General features: G+C 45.9%; 1 protein-coding gene across 1 annotated transcript in view; it reads right to left on the bottom strand.

Moving 5' to 3' along the window:
- Positions 1-3,971, bottom strand: part of LOC137563685 (F-actin-capping protein subunit alpha-2) — a 61,786-nt gene extending 57,815 nt beyond the window's left edge. Inside the window, exon 1 of the mRNA XM_068276435.1 lies at positions 3,864-3,971. Coding sequence (XP_068132536.1) covers positions 3,864-3,902 — 39 coding nt within the window. The 5' untranslated portion in view covers positions 3,903-3,971. The remainder of the gene's footprint in view (positions 1-3,863) is intronic.
- Between the last annotated feature and the right edge of the window lie 14,135 nt (positions 3,972-18,106).

Raw genomic sequence — 18,106 nt, forward strand, 5'->3', positions numbered from 1 at the left:
CAAAGTGGTGTGTGCATAATTATTCGGCCCCCTTTAATCTGAGTGCAGTCAGTTGCCTATAGACATTGCCTGATGAGTGCTAATGACTAAATAGAGTGCACCTGTGTGTAATCTAATGTCAATACAAATATAGCTGCTCTGTGAGGGCCTCAGATGTTGTCTAAGAGAATATTGGGAGCAACAACACCGTGAAGTCCAAAGAACACACAAGACAGGTCAGGGATCAAGTTATTAAGAAATTTAAAGCAGGCTAAGGCCACATACAGACATCAGACCATAGTCTTTGGAAAATGAAAGATCACAGACCAATCTTACCACCCTTCCTGTAGTATGAGAGCCATACTCTACACAGTCTTTTCTATGGAGCTGAACTCCACATCAGATAGAAATCTTTGCAAGATGCTGCACACACAGATGCTGTACAGACACAAAAGATCAGTATCTGCACTAGATCTGTTCCTGTCAAAAATCCATTCCTGCAAATTGCAATGATAGTCTATGAGAACTGCAGATCATCATACACACATGATTTAACTGACATTCATCTGCAGATCTGCAGATCTGCAAATCCATCCTGGTGGATCTGATCTGCAGATGAATGTCAGTTAAATCATGTGTGTATGATGATCTGCAGATCTCATAGACTATCATTGCAATTTGCAGGAATGGATTTTTGGCAGGAACAGATCTTTTGCAGATACTGATCTTTTGTGTCTGTACAGCATCTGTGTGTGCAGCATCTTGCAAAGATTTTTTCCTGATGTGGAGTTCAGCTCCATAGAAAAGACTGTGTAGAGTATGGCTCTTATACTACAGGAAGGGTGGTAAGATTGGTCTGTGATCTTTCATTTTCCAAAGACTATGGTCTGATGTCTGTATGTGGCCTAAGGCTACAAAAAGATTTCCAAAGCCTTGAACATCCCACGGAGCACTGTTCAAGCGATCATTCAGAAATGGGAGTATGGCACAACTGTAAACCTACCAAGACAAGGCCATCTACCTAAACTCACAGGCCGAACAAGGAGAGCGCCGATCAGAAATGCAGTCAAGAGGCCCATGGTGACTCTGGACGAGCTGCAGAGATCTACAGCTCAGGTGGGAGACTCTGTCCATAGGACAACTATTGGTCATGCACTGTACAAAGTTGTCCTTTATGGAAGAGTGGCAAGAAGAAAGGCATTGTTAACAGAAAGCATAAGAAGTCCCGTTTGCAGTTTGCCACAAGCCATGTGGGGGACACAGCAACCATGTGGAAGAAGGTGCTCTGGTCAGATGAGACCAAAATGAAACTTTTTGGCCAAAATGCAAAACGCTATGTGTGGCGGAAAATTAACACTGCACATCACTCTGAACACACCACCCCCACTGTCAAATATGGTTGTGGCAGCATCATGCTCGGGGGGTGCATCTCTTCAGCAGGGACAGGGAAGCTGTTCAGAGTTGATGGGAAGATGGATGGAGCCAAATACAGGGCAAACTTGGAAAAAAACCTCTTGGAGACTGCAAAAGACTTGAGAGTGGGGCAGAGGTTCACCTTCCAGCAGGACAATGACCCTAAACATAAAGTCAGGGCAACAATGGAATGGTTTAAAACAAAACATATCTATGTGTTAGAATGGCCCAGTCAAAGTCCAGATCTAAATCCAATCGAGAATCTGTGGCAAGATCTGAAAACTGCTGTTCACAAACGCTGTCCATCTAATCTGACTGAGCTGGAGCTGTTTTGCAAAGAAGAATGGGCAAGGATTTCAGTCTCTATATGTGCAAAACTGGTAAAGACATACCCTAAAAGACTGGCAGCTGTAATTGCAGCAAAAGGTGGTTCTACAAATTGACTCAGTGGGCCGAATAATTACGCACACCCCACTTTGCAGTTATTTATTTGTAAAAAAATGTTTGGAATCATGTATGATTTTCGATCCACTTCTTACATGTACACCACTTTGTATTGGTCTTTCATGTGGATTTCCAATAAAATTGATGCATGTTTGTGGTAGTAATGTGACAAAATGTGGAAAACTTCAAGGGGGCCAAATACTTTTGCAACCCACTGTAGGTGTAGCCAGGATTGGTGCCCACAGTAGAGAGAGCCAGGGATAGGTGTAGCCAGGATTTGGGCCTGCAGTATAGAAAGCCAGGGGGAAGCAGCAGTAGGGGATACAAAAACACTCACTTGCCGGAAGCCGGGTTGTCCTGCACGCTGTACTAGCTTCATTCTACTTCCTGTTCTTGCATCACCTCCTTGTAATAGTGCCCAGGGGGCGCTGATTCAGGGAAATAGGACAAGAAAAGGAAGTAGAATGAAGCTAGAACAGCATGCAGGACGACCCGGCTGCCAGCAAGTGAGTATTTGCTTATCCTCGTCAATGTTCGTTTACCCGCCTCTACGTCGCATCACCGCCGCTACGCCACCTGGTAGCACCACCCCCCGAAAACCGGTAAAACAGGATTGTACATGGTATATTTACCATGCAATTCATCCTGTTTATAAACATATTTAGTGCTTCAACATTGGGCGCATACTAACCCTGTTCTATCTCTAAATGTGAAACAGAAAAAGATAAATCCAGGTTTAGAATCTCCATTTTTATCTACAATTAGTATAAAATTAATCATATTCCTTAAGCTGGCAATACACGGCTCGATTTTGAGCTATTAAGATGGCTCGATAGATAATTTCCAACATGTCCAATCTCCCACCCGATCATTTCGCCACTTGATTCCTGGTTTGAAGTGATTGGAAAAAGATAATGAAAAAGATAATAAAAACGAGCGGAAGATAACAGTACTGACTGCAGAATCGAACTGTGAAACGATCGAGCGGGAGAATCGAGCAGCAAAATTGACCCATTCCCAGCATAATGCCAACAGCTTTATCAATTAAGATATCGATTTATAATTCGCATCAAAATCTGATTAGCCTTGAGCAAACATAGGATTGAACTTTTCCTAATGATAGCTCCTTGAGGGGGAAAAAAAAATTATATAGATAATCTATCTATATCAAACATTAGGTCTTCCTGTAATTAAGGACCTTGATTACCTTGTATTTGGCCAGCCTGCACAAACACCCACATAAGGTGGTTTAACCCACAAAACCTACATTCACCAATCATTTCAGAGGCAATCTACATTTTGATTCCCTATATGGCTATGTGAAAACAGTGAAATGGCTTCTTTTCTTGATCAGCTGCAAGCTGTTCTTATTTACCACATCAGTAGCAGTGTGTGCACCCAAGCAGCCCATAAGCAAGGAAAGCAGTAGTGAAGTTCTCCAGGAAGTATTGCAGCATTGGAGAGAGGGAAGGGACACTAAGTAGGAACACATGGGTTCTATCAGGAGACAACGTCTACAAATACAAGGCTCATCATTAATAAGTGAAGATCAGGCGAGGAGGAGACAGCAGTAGTAGCAGACTCCTGCTCGCCCTATCGCTGCCAGTGATTTGGGCAGAAATGCCCGCAGGCACACTCACACCACACACACACACACACACACACACACTACACGGAGGTGCTGCCGAGCACCTCACCCACAGACAGACAGATAGACAGCAGTCAGGGAGGGAGCCATGTCTGGCTGCTCGGGTCTCCACCCTTGTGCTTCCTATTTTCGGTAGAGGCCGTACAAGGAGCGGATATAGCGGAGCCTCAGCCTACCCTCCCCACCCCGCGCCAAGCGGAAGTCATCCAGCCCAGAGCTGTCACTGACCCCCCTCACCTGCGACACCTGCCCACTAACCGCACAGATACAGGGAGCGGCCCGACACACTCCTCCGTGCCCGCACAGCTGCTCTATGCCAGTCCCAGAACAAGAAGCCAATGCTGCCACCTCTACAGAGCGCCACAAACACGGCACCAACCTTCTCCTCATCGGACAGCTGCTCCTCCACATCCGCCATCTTTCCACCCCCTTTTCCTGGCTGACTGCGCGCGCTCCCGAGGGCGGAGCCTGACGTCACGCGACCGCCTGCCCTGTGAGCAGAAGTGTGCGTGACCGCGCCTGTGCTGGGACTGGCGGGAGCGAGCGCAGATTCAATTGTGGAATAGAGGCAGGGTATTCCTGTCTGCACAGTCAACCTCGTCTGCTCCTAACTAGGGATGTCAAATGCACATATGGCAATACTGTATTTTCCCAGCTGATGTAAATAATTATGCTAATTTATGCAGCTTAAATATGGACTAATCAAGTGCTGCATTTCAAGCTGCCTAAATCAGCATAATCATTTAGCGCAGTGGTGTAGTGAATAGCACTCTTGCCTTGCAGAGCTGGGCTAAGTGCAAGTTTTACATTGGGACGGGACCCCCATGCATTCTATACATAACCACTTAAATTATGTCCCTATCACAATGTATGGCGACAATATTTTATTTGGAAATAAAAGAGCATTTTTTCCGTTTCGCATCCATCACTATTTGCAAGCTTATAAAAAAAAAAATATAGAAATATTTCATCTTTACATAGATATTTAAATAGTTTAGACCAGGGGTCTCAAACTCGCGGCCCGCGGGCCATTTGCGGCCCTCGATACAATATTTTGTGGCCCCAGAGCTTGTAGGCAGGGCCGGGCCGAGGCATAGGCTGGAGAGGCTCCAGCCTCAGGGCGCAGTGTAGGAGGGGGCGCACAATTCATTCAGTTGTCATTCCTAATTGTGTTTGAAGCAGAAAGAAATAAGAAGAGGGAATACATAGCAGTGACTGCAAGCCAGATAACTAGAGATTAAGGTGTTGGGGAGGTTGTGGGCCCTGTGGCACCTCTTACTTTAATAGCAATCAGTGTGTGATGGCTGGGGTGGCAGGGATGGAGGGGCGCACTTTGGTGTCTCAGCCTTGGGTGCTGGAGGACCTTGTCCCGCCGCTGCTTGTAGGGGCCCCCAGTGGCTACAAGAGGAAAAAAAAAATTTCAAATCGGCCTTATAGTTTTTGAGAAAATCGATTTTAAAGTTGCAAAGGAAAAAAATACACATTTAAAAACCCACCGACTTTAATGGTTAATAGCAAATCCACCTTAAATGCTAGAAACCCTACATTTGCAGGATATGTTAAGGAGATCATTAGAAATAAAAGGAAAAAACAATTTTTCAAAAAGACCTTATAGTTTTTGAGAAAATCGATTTTAAAGTTTCGAAGGAAAATAGTATACTTTTAAATGCGGTAAATGTCACTTTTAGTAGCAAACCTAACGGTAGTGTAATTTTACATGTATCAAACGAAAGCGCAATAAATTTCCTGACGGGGTTTCTAGGGGGTCTATACGCAGCCACAGCGCTTTGGCCAGGGATCGCTATACAGCCGCAATATGGCTGTATGAAGATTCCTGGCATTTTTTCCTATTTTCCCAAATTTTTTTGTATGTTTAGAGTGTGGGAATTTTTTTTTTTTTAAATTATGTGGGGTCCCCCCTCCTGAAACTTTTTAACTCCTTGTCCCCCATGCAGGCTGGGGTAGCCAGAATGTGGAGCTCCGACCGATTGGGGCTTCACACCCTGACTATACCAGCTGCAAAAAAGGTCCCTTAATGCCGATTTTTGTTCCAGGGTATCTGTTGGGGGGGGGGGGGCAGGTTTATTTTGCTCTGGGGCCCCATTGTTGCTTAAACCGGCCCTGCCTGCCGGCAAAAGCAAAAGAGACATGGAAGCGAACTATATTTGCCCATTTTACCTTATAGTTCGCTTCAGTGCTCCCAAGTAATCCGCCGCATCCCCGCCGCTAAACAAGGGCTGCAGACCCCCAAATCCCCCGCGCAAACATCCACGACTGCGCTGAGGGGCAGAGCTTCCAGCTGTAGCTCTGCCCCTCCTGACGTCAATCGCCGAATGGATCGCCGCCTCTCCCCCGCCCCTCTCTGTGAAGGAAGAGTGAGAGGGGCGGGCAGAGGCGGCGATCCGCCGCGATTGACGTCAGGAGGGGCAGAGCTGAAGCTGAAAGCTCTGCCCCTTCCAGGAAATGCCGCCGGATTGCCCCCCGGGGCGATTTGGGGGCTCTGCAGCCCTCGTTTTGCGGTCGGGGACACGTGAACTCCCTTATGCGGCCCAGCCTCATCCTGACTTTGCCTCCTGCGGCCCCCGGGTAAATTGAGTTTGAGACCCCTGGTTTAGACCCTTAGGTAAATATTTATGTGTTTTTTGTTTTTTATTATTTTAATAAACATTTTATGTGGGTATTTTTGGGAGGGTGGGAAGTAAATAGTGTTTTATTTAGGGAAATATTTGTGTAGTGTATTTTTTTTTTACTTTTAGATGTAGTATTAGGCGTAGTGCACACCAGAGCGTTTCGGCTGCGGTTTGCGATCTGCTTGCGGGTGCGGATCCGCTTGGGTAATGTATTTCAATGGGTGCACACCAGAGCGGGAGGCGTTTGGCAGAAATGCATACTCCCGGGCTGCTGCAGATTTTGGATTGCGGATGCGTTTCTGCCTCAATGTTAAGTATAGGAAAAACGCAAACCGCTCTGAAAAACGGCACTTCAGAGCGGTTTGCCAGGCGTTTTTTGTTACAGTAGCTGTTCAGTAACAGCTTTACTGTAACAATACATGAAATCTACTACACCAAAAACGCTTCCCAAAACCGCAAAATGCTAGCTGAAACGCTACAGAAAAAGAAGAAAAAGCGTTTCAAAATCTGCTAGCATTTTGCGGATCTGCTAGCGGTTTTTGGTGTGCACCAGGCCTTACTCTTTGGCCACAAGATGGCAACCTTGAGTTTGTTTACATGACATCACTCTAAGCGTACAATGTACGCTTAGAGGGACATAGAGTCAGAAAAAGCGAAGCTTCCGAGAGAAGCTGTCGCTTTTTCTGCAGGGGAGAGGAATCAGTGATCGGGCACCATAGCCCGATTCATTGATTCCTGGGCTACCGAATACGTGGCCGGGAGTACGCGTGAACGCGTCAAGGAGGACAAAGTGGATAATAATTAAATACAGTGCACCAAAACCAATCAATGACTACCACAGTGTAAGAGGTGTTAGAACAGCAACTGGTCTGAGTGTATTAAAGTGATAAAGATGCTAATCCTGCATTCAAAACTTTTAAAACTTTTTCTGCTGTTACGGTTTGGAGCTATCACATTCCTTAGGAGCACTGGCTCTTCAATAGCCATTGCCAAACAGTTGCATGCTGGGGGTTCTTTTTTTCTATAATATATTCCTCCTCTTCCCTTTATTTCTCTGCCTAGCTGTCTAGCGGAAACATGATCCTCTGCTCACAAGCAAGGCTGAGGTGACTCAGCAATTGGAGGAGAAAAGAAAAAAAAGTTAAGGGAAGAAATGACATCAGTATTTAGCCTCAAACTGTGGGCAAAAGACATGGTTCCCACCAGGAACAGCATTCTTTTCATTGACTATATAAAATTCGCTGAAATCAAAACGTGGACAGAACAATACATGTGCTATGTAAGTAGATCAAGTTTTTATCTACTTATATATGTGGGGTTTTTTTTCCCTGGCATAGTATGGCTAATCGTCCTGCTTTAAAGATTACTACTATTCAAAGCATCTCTATAAGTAATTGTAATCAGACCAATAAAGAGCTAATACTGTGGTTCAGGGTGGGCCCCTCTGGCACAAGTGCCCTGATGCGCAGGGCCGGCTCTAGGCTTTTTGCCGCCAGAGGCAAACTTGAGTATTCCCTTTCGCATAGCAGAGGAAGGGGGGTGGGCTGCTGTTCGCCGGAGTGCGGCCCGATTTCTCTCCTCCCTTTCCTAGGCTCCCCCTCTGGTGCTCTCCTCCACCTCCATGCAGAACAGCAGTGGCAAGGCACTCACCCATCCGTCCGCGCCTGTAGGTATGTGCCTACAGTGCCTTATGGTAAATCCGGCCCTGAGGGCCGCACTCCTCTTCTGTGATGAGCACGGCTGCACATGCACAGTAGCACAGGCTCTGGCTTACTGTGCACATGCGGCTGTGATTGCGTGGCTACTGCGCAGCCACGCTGATGCCCAAAGAAGGTGCGTAGCCCCCATATGGTTGCCAACTATCCATTGTCGGAGACTTCTGGGGGTTTGCACTAGGTGAGGGCAGAATGCAGAAAGCAGAGGGAAGCCTCAATAGGATTCCAAAGACGAGGACTTCCATACTGCGCATGCAGACTGGCAACACAGACATTAGACTGACAACTGTCTGTAATGATTAATTATTAATAATTGTTTCAGATATCAAATATCTTATGTCTGTGCATACTTTAACACATACTTCTAAAAATTGTGATTGCAAGTGCTGACACCACCAGATTAGATTGCCATTTGTATAAATAGGCCCCTTCCTGTCTCTGAGTTTAAATAAAGTTAGTTTTTGTTTTTCCCCCCACCAAAGGTATCATCATTACTTTGTTGCAGTGTTGGGCCTTGTGTGAATAAGTGATCCTGAGAGCTATGCCGGCGGTAGCTTAGCTACTGGTAGGGCCTCCTTAGCAGGACAAGTCAAATGTGCTATTCCAGACTAAGGGCCATATCCTATTGCTGAACTCGCCAGCGCTAAGCACTAAGTTCTTAATTTAGGTGATGGGGGCATCGTCTAATCCTATTCAACTTAAGACCCCCCAGGCGGAAAAGAAATCGATCGGGCGATATAATCGCCCAGCGAGTTCTTTACATGCTATCCTATTTCCCTTTTTATGCCTCTGGGAAGCGATGCTTCCCAGCAGACATTAGCGTTAGCTTAGATCTGCAAAGAGCAAGTCTAAACCAGCTAATGTACCTTGTCACCGCAACATCTGGGGGGGTCTCCTTTAATAAGGAGACCCCCAGAGCTCCCCGTCGGGTCGTAGCACATCTTTAAAGCCCCCCCCCCATGTAGCTATGCCGGGCACTCCTGTCATTCTATGTACCGCCACTAATTACCCGCCACCTATCGCCGCAAATTTCGTCGTGTAATTACAGTGTATCTATCACTGTAATTACTGCTCATAGGAGCCCGAGCAAAGCATCTATGAATCCGCAGCTGGGGCTCCCCATTGGTCCGCTGTTTGAGCCATTTCATTGGTCTCTTGCTGCAGCTCCACTTTCAGCTGGTCTCCTGGGGTCCCCTCTACAGCACCTGGCCAGTGAGTGAATATGTAGATCATTCCTTTATGTCTCTGAAATGCCACACATACATCCAAAGCTGCCAGTGTATGGTGTGTCTGAGCCATTCATTTTACAAAGTTGCACTAGTCCATCTTGCATACTGTTGTTTCAAGCTAGGTGATGTTCATCAATCCAAGGTATGGACAGTTATGGCTCTAGAGCACGGTGGCGTAGTGGTTAGCGCTCTCGCCTTGCAGCGCTGGGTCCCTGGTTCGAATCCCAGCCAGGGCACTATCTGCAAAGAGTTTGTATGTTCTCTCCGTGTCTGTGTGGGTTTCCTCCGGGCACTCCGGTTTCCTCCCACATTCCAAAAACATACGGATAAGTTAATTGGTTACCCCTAAAATTGGCCCTAGACTACAGTACTTACACTACATAATATAGACATATGGCAATGGTAGGGATTATATTGTGAGCTCCTTTGAGGGACAGTTAGTGACAAGATATATATATATATATATATATATATACACTGTACAGCGCTGCGTAATATGTCGGCGCTATATAAATACTAAATAATAATAATAATAATAGAGTGTATTCTTTAATATTGTACTAATAGGAAACATAGAAATCATTAACGCAAACCTGACCTAAGCTATATGTCAACAAAGACACACACTTAGGTATATAGTTCACCCTTAAATGGTTACACCCTTGTTTTATTGTTTCTTTTGGCATTAGAAAGGGCTGTGAAACTGTTGATGATAAGATACATTATATGACTGTTTATGCTTACAGAATAAACCACATCTTGGTGCTGCAGTCATTTTGTGGACTTTTTGGTTTCTGCCGATGCATACACTCACATTGTACATTATCTACAGTATTTACATGTGAAATATTATTATTTTATTAGGGAATAATAGCAGATGTGTGCCCATTTGAACAAATGTGTAATATGTATATAATGAACAGTATATTTATTAGATATATGTGTCAAAGAGAGAGAAAAGCACTGCTTCAGTTGCTTTATTTGAATTGCGTAATCAAAAAGTGCTGCATACATACATACATCAAAACATTGTGGAACACATACCGGAGTTTGCTGCAAGAGGTGCGGTGGGTGCAGGGGCTGAGGAGCCTTACAGCCGTTTTGCGCTGGTGCGCTTCTACGGAGGCTGCCGGTGCTTTTCTCTCTCTTTGACACAGATCATGTCTTGACCTGAGCACGCTTCAATTGTTGCCGGACTACTGGAAAACTGCATCACTACAAACCCCTCTCCCCCTCCACGGGAACTATTTACACTGCAGTGCCAGCACTCTTGTTCTTTCTCTATGTGAGACATGTATATTTATTAGAGAAGGAGGGAGATAAAGGAAATGATAGAGAGAGGTAAGAGATAGAGCATTTCACCAAAGATAGACAGACAAGGCTAGGAAAGAAACAGGGGATGCAGAAAAAGTGAGTGACAGAGATGTGCTGGGGTAGAGAGAAAGCATGGCAGAGGTGGTAATGGCAGCATGTTAGTGAATCAATTATATGGGACAAAAAGAAGTGCAGACAGACAGTAGGCAGAAAAAATGAGCTAGCATTTGGAGGGAGAAGAGGGTGAGCAGCAAGAGAAGGAGGTGATGGTAGCTATAGTGGGTCTCAACAGAGAGGTGACATCAGGAGACATAAGTGGCAAACACTGCGGACAGCAAGTGAGAGGTGATAGAATTGGTAGACAATGAGCAGTAGTGGTGGATAGATGTTTGACAGAGAGTTGAGAAATGAGAGAGCATTGGCATAGATGTAGTCTTGTCTTGTATGCATTACACAATCTTGCTTTTGACTGTCTCAGCCAAGAATCTAGCATGTGTACAGCTGTTGTCACTTAGCAATCCACAATGGTAGAAGAACCACAAAGAAGTACATTGCACTCTTTTTATCCCCTACACCACAAAAGGCTGATAGTTTATTCACCACCAATTGTCCCTTTCCCCCTCTCCATCAAATTGTACAAGCTGCTCTGCTGTAGCCAATCAATCAATTAAGAGCAATAGCGATTGAGCGTGTGTACAAGGCTTTGGAAATTGTGACATATACTGTATGGCTAGCTCAGCATCAGCATTCTGTGATCTGCTTTTCAGTATTCACTGACCCATATACTGTTACCCCCAGTCACTTCTCCCTGCCATAGCATCAGCATTATCCCAATAGCACTGCTCTGTCTAACACGACACCACACTTCACCGTAAGGCCCCATTCACACTTAGAAACGCAAAACGCAGGAGATTTTTTTCCGGCGTTTTGCAGGAGTGATTTTTACTCGATTTCACGCGGAAAAATCACTGAACACTACGGCGATTTTGCCGCGATCACGTTTAGCGCTTCAATAGCACTGAAACGCGATCACCAGGAAATCGCCTGAAAATGGTGCAGGCGACGCGTATGCATTTTTTCCTGTTTTTGGGCGATTTATGGCGAATAGCGCAAATCGCCCAAGTAAGAACGGGCCCATAGGGTTTCATTACGCGAGCGATTTTAAAAAGCGCTAGCGTTTGAGCGTTTTGCCGAAATTGCGGAAAAACGCTCTAGTGTGAATAGTTCTTAGTGTAGCCCACACCCATCATCACTTAATGCTATTGACTCATCAAAACAACTCCCTAGTTCATCTGCTTCAATTTGGCTCTGGTCTCAGGCCAATTTCCCACATTCAGCATTGCACCAAACCACCTCCTTTATCTCAGCGCTGCCTCCATGTCACCTCTTCCTCCCAAACACAGCAATGGCATCTGTAGCTGTTCTCCCTTCAGAACCATCCCTATCTTGCTATGTAACCTGCAGTTTATCTCCCATTCAGCACTGCCAGTGATGATCATAATCAGCTAATTACGATTACGTAAATTTTGTGTAAATTTTCACAATTACGCCTATACACAATTACAAATTGTTAATTCAATTGATTTTGTATAATCATCCATAATTACGCATGGATTTTACACATGGTCGGACGGGAACACCAAGGGCCCAACAGGAAAGTTTCAGCCTTGGTTCCCCCCAACCCCCTCCCCCGCCATTTTGGGCTCAAATACACATGTACTTTAGAAATTTTGCACAGGATATTAGACTATGACTCTGGTAGGGAATAGATTGTGAGCTCTTCTGAGGACAGTACATGACAGGGAGACAGCCACATGCGGCACACGCAGCATGCTGCAGCAAAAAAAAAAAAAAAGTGTTGTCATGCCATGAAACATGGGCATGGTCATGATGGGTCATGGGCAGACCCAAAAAATACACAAAATATCAAAATAAGTAAGGGTGTTATTCACATAGAGTGGTTCTGACCAGATATACTTTAGATAAAATAATCAAGTAGTTACATGCCTCATAATAATTCATCAAGTAGTGAAATGCTGCTAAATAAAAGTATTAAGTAGTCACACACTTCCAGATACAATAATTGAATAGCCACAGGTGCCTTACAGTGAACAAAATAAATAACCAAGTGCGTCAAAATAAAATAATTTTGTAGCCCAATGGGCCCTATACATAGATTAACCACTTCACGACCGCCCCCAGCCGATGGGCGGCGGCAAAGTCCGGGCCCAAACGACCGCAATACGCCCATCGGCGGGGGCGGCTGCGGGAGTGGCTATGCGGCGATCGCGTCATTCGTGACGCGATCAGCTGCCGGGGACTGGCTCCGCCCCCCGTTCGCTGTAACCCGCCGGCCGTTCGGAAGCGCCGGCGGGTTACTAGCACCCGGATCGCCGCGTGTACTGTGTATAATAGGCTTTGTAATGTATACAAAGCCTATTATACTGGCTGCCTCCTGCCCTGGTGGTCCCAGTGTCCGAGGGACCACCAGGGCAGGCTGCAGCCACCCTAGTCTGCACCCAAGCACACTGATTTCCCCCCCCCCCTGCCCCCTGATCGCCCACAGCACCCCTCAGGCCCCCCCCTGCCCACCCCCCAGACCACTGTTTGCACCCAGTCACCCCCCTAATCACCCATCAATCACTCCCTGTCACTATCTGTCAACGCTATTTTTTTTTTTAGTCCCTAATCTGCCCCCTACTCCCTCCTGATCACCCCCCCATCCCTCAGATTCTCCCCAGACCCCCCCCAGACCCCCCCCCCCGTGTACTGTATGCATCTATCCCCCCTGATCACCTGTCAATCACCTGTCAATCACCTGTCAATCACCCGTCAATCACCCGTCAATCACCCCCTGTCACTGCCACCCATCAATCAGCCCCTAACCTGCCCCTTACGGGCAATCTGATCACCCACCCACTCCAATAGATCGCCCGCAGATCCGACATCAGATCACCTCCCAAATCCATTGTTTACATCTATTCTCTCCTCTAAACACCCACTAATTACCCATCAATCACCCCCTATCACCACCTGTCACTGTTACCCATCAGATTAGACCCTAATCTGCCCCTTGCGGGCACCCAATCACCCGCCCACACGCTCAGATTGCCCTCAGACCCCCCCTTATCAATTCGCCAGTGCAATATTTACATCTGTTATTCCCTGTAATAAGCCACTGATCACCTGTCAATCACCCATCAATCACCCCCTGTCACTGCCACCCACCAATCACCCCCTGTTACTGCCACCCATCAATCAGCCCCTAACCTGACCCTTGCGGGCAATCTGATCACCCACCCACACCAATAGATCGCCCGCAGATCCGACATTAGATCACCTCCCAAGTGCAGTGTTTACATCTCTTCTCTCTTTTAAACACCCACTAATTACCCATCAATCACCCCCTATCACCACCTGTCACTGTTACCCATCAGATTAGACCCTAATCTGGCCCTTGCGGGCACCCAATCACCCGCCCACACGCTCAGATTGCCCTCAGACCCCCCTTTATCAATTCGCCAGTGCAATATTTACATCTGTTATTCCCTGTAATAAGCCACTGATCACCTGTCAATCACCCATCAATCACCCCCTGTCACTGCCACCCACCAATCACCCCCTGTCACTGCCACCCATCAAACAGCCCTAACCTGCCCCTTGCGGGCAGTCTGATCACCCACCCACACCAATAGATCGCCCGCAGATCCGACATCAGATCACCTCCCAAGTGCAGTGTTTACATCTCTTCTCTCCTCTAAACACCCACTAATTACCCATCAATCACCCATCAATCACCCCCTACCACCACCTGTCACTGTTACCCATCAGATTAGACCCTAATCTGCCCCTTGCGGGCACCCAATCACCCGCCCACACCTCAGAACGCCCTCAGACCCCAGCCCTGATCACCTCGCCAGTGCATTGCTTGCATCTATTTCCCCCCTCTAATCACACCTTGAGACACCCATCAATCACCTCCTGTCACCCCCTAGCACACTTACCCATCAGATCAGGCCCTAATTTGCCCCGTGTGGGCTCCTGATCACTCGGCCAAACCCTCAGATCCCCCTCAGACCCCCTTCCGATCACCTCCCCAGTGCATTGATTGCATCTATTTTCCCCTCTAACCGCCCCCTGAGACACCCATCAATCACCTCCTGTCACCCCCCCTAGCACTCCTATCCATCAGATCAGGCCCAATACATCCTGTCATCTAAGAGGCCACCCTGCTTATGACCGATTCCACAAAATTTGCCCCCTCATAGACCACCTGTCATCAAAATTTGCAGATGCTTATACCCCTGAACAGTCATTTTGAGAAATTTGGTTTCCAGACTACTCACAGTTTTGGGCCCGTAAAATGCCAGGGCAGTATAGGAACCCCACAAGTGACCCCATTTTAGAAAGAAGACACCCCAAGGTATTCTGTTAGGTGTATGATGAGTTCATATAATATTTTATTTTTTGTCAAAAGTTAGCGGAAATTGGATTTTTATTGTTTTTTTCACAAAGTGTCATTTTTCACTAACTTGTGACAAAAAATAAAATCTTCTATGAACTCACCATACCCCTAACAGAATACCTTGGGGTGTCTTCTTTCTAAAATGGGGTCACTTGTGGGGTTCCTATACTGCCCTGGCATTTTAGGGGCCCTAAACCGTGAGGAGTAGTCTAGAAAACAAATGCCTCAAAATGACCTGTGAATAGGACGTTGGGCCCCTTAGCGCACCTAGGCTGCAAAAAAGTGTCACACATGTGGTATCGCCATACTCAGGAGAAGTAGTATAATGTGTTTTGTGGTGTATTTTTACACATACCCATGCTGGGTGGGCGAAATCTCTCTGTAAATGGACAATTGTGTGTAAAAAAAAATCAAATAATTGTCATTTACAGAGATATTTCTCCCACCCAGCATGGGTATGTGTAAAAATACACCCCAAAACACATTATACTACTTCTCCTGAGTACGGCGGTACCACATGTGTGGCACTTTTTTGCACCCTAAGTGCGCTAAGGGGCCCAAAGTCCAATGAGTACCTTTAGGATTTCACAGGTCATTTTGCGACATTTGGTTTCAAGACTACTCCTCACAGTTTAGGGCCCCTAAAATGCCAGGGCAGTATAGGAACCCCACAAATGACCCCATTTTAGAAAGAAGACACCCCAAGGTATTCCGTTAGGAGTATGGTGAGTTCATAGAAGATTTTATTTTTTGTCACAAGTTAGCGGAAAATGACACTTTGTGAAAAAAACAATTAAAATCAATTTCCGCTAACTTGTGACAAAAAAAAAAAATCTTCTATGAACTCACCATACATCTAACGGAATACCTTGGGGTGTCTTCTTTCTAAAATGGGGTAATTTGTGGGGTTCCTATACTGTCCTGGCATTTTAGGGGCCCTAAACCGTGAGGAGTAGTCTTGAAACGAAATTTCTCAAAATGACCTGTGAAATCCTAAAGGTACTCATTGGACTTTGGGCCCCTTAGCGCAGTTAGGGTGCAAAAAAGTGCCACACATGTGGTATCGCCGTACTCAGGAGAAGTAGTATAATGTGTTTTGGGGTGTATTTTTCCACATACCCATGCTGAGTGGGAGAAATATCTCTATAAATAGACAATTGTGTGTAAACAAAATAAAAAAATTGTCATTTACGGAGATATTTCTCCCACCCAGCATGGGTATGTGTAAAAATACACCCCAAAACACATTATACTACTTTTCCTGAGTACGGCAATACCACATGTGTGGCACTTTTTTGCAGCCTAACTGCGCTAAGGGGCCCAAAGTCCAATGAGCATCTTTAGGTTTACAGGGGTGCTTACAATTAGGCACCCCCCAAAATGCCAGGACAGTGAACACACCCCACAAATGACCCCATTTTGGAAAGTAGACACTTCAAGGTATTCAGAGAGGAGCATAGTGAGTCCGTGGCAGATTTCATTTTTTTTTGTCGCAAGTTAGAAGAAATGGAAACTTTTTTTTTTTTTTTTTTTTTTCACAAAGTGTCATTTTCCGCTAACTTGTGACAAAAAATAAAATCTTCTATGAACTCACCATGCCTCTCACTGAATACTTTGGGATGTCTTCTTTCCAAAATGGGGTCATTTGGCGGGTATTTGTACTATCCTGGAATTTTAGCCCCTCATGAAACCTGACAGGTGCGCAGAAAAGTCAGAAATGCTTGAAAATGGGAAAATTCACTTTTGGCACCATAGTTTGTAAACGCTATAACTTTTACCCAATCCAATAAATATACACTGAATGTTTTTTTTTTTATCAAAGACATGTAGCAGAATAACTTTCGCGCTCAAGTGTATAGGAAATTTTACTTTATTTGAAAAATGTCAGCACAGAAAGTTAAAAAAGTCATTTTTTTGACAAAATTCATGTCTTTTTTGATGAATATAATAAAAAGTAAAACTCGCAGCAGCAATCAAATAGCATCAAAAGAAAGCTGTATTAGTGACAAGAAAAGGAGGTAAAATTCATTTAGGTGGTAGGTTGTATGACCGAGCATTAAACCGTGAAAGCTGCAGTGGTCTGAATGGAGAAAAAGGCTCTGGTCCTTAAGGGGCGAAAAGACTGTGGTCCTCAAGTGGTTAAGTAGCCATGTTCCCCAGAAACAGTGCAGTTTCTAGGCTAAAATGCACCCAGGGCGAGGGTGTAAAAATTGCACCCCCCCCCCAAAGCAAGGTATGGGTGCCCGCAGTATAGGTTAGCCAGGTCTAGTTGCACTCAGTATAGATTCCCCCAGTATCGGTAGCCCAGAATAGGTCCCCCCTAGTATAGGTTAGATAGGTACAGTAGCTGCCCCCCAGTATAGGTTAGATAGGTAGGTGCCCCCCAGAATAGGTTAGATAGGTAGGTGCCCCCCAGTATAGGTTAGATAGGTAGGTGCCCCCAGTATAGGTTAGAGTAGGTAGCTACCCCCTCAGTATAGGTTAGATTAGGTAGCTGCCCCCCAGGTTAGATAGGTAGCTGCCCCCCAGGTTAGATAGGTAGGTGCTGCCTAGTATAGGTTAGATAGGTAGGTGCCCCGCAGTATAGGTTAGATAGGTAGCTGCCCCCAGTAAAGGTTAGATTAGGTAGCTGCCCCCCAGTATAGGTTAGATTAGGTAGGTGCCCCCCAGTATAGGTTAGATTAGGTAGCTGCCCCCCAGGTTAGATAGGTAGCTGCCCCCCAGGTTAGATAGGTAGGTGCTGCCTAGTATAGGTTAGATAGGTAGGTGCCCCGCAGTATAGGTTAGATAGGTAGCTGCCCCCAGTAAAGGTTAGATTAGGTAGCTGCCCCCCAGTATAGGTTAGATTAGGTAGGTGCCCCCCAGTATAGGTTAGATTAGGTAGCTGCCCCCAGTATAGGTTAGATTAGGTAGCTGCCCCCCAGTATAGGTTAGATTAGGTAGTTGCCCCCCAGTATAGGTTAGATTAGGTAGGTGCCCCCCAGTATAGGTTAGATAGGTAGCTGCCCCCCAGTATAGGTTAGATAGGTAGTTGCCCCCCAGTAAAGGTTAGATTAGGCAGGTGCCCCCCAGTATAGGTTAGATTAGGTAGCTGCCCCCCAGTATAGGTTAGATTAGGTAGCTGCCCCCAGTATAGGTTAGATTAGGTAGCTGCCCCCCAGTATAGGTTAGATTAGGTAGCTGCCCCCAGTATAGGTTAGATTAGGTAGCTGCCCCCCAGTATAGGTTAGATTAGGTAGGTGCCCCCCAGTATAGGTTAGATAGGTAGG

This window comes from Hyperolius riggenbachi, chromosome 3, assembly GCF_040937935.1.
Source record: "Hyperolius riggenbachi isolate aHypRig1 chromosome 3, aHypRig1.pri, whole genome shotgun sequence".
Classification (NCBI taxonomy): Eukaryota; Metazoa; Chordata; class Amphibia; order Anura; family Hyperoliidae; genus Hyperolius; species Hyperolius riggenbachi.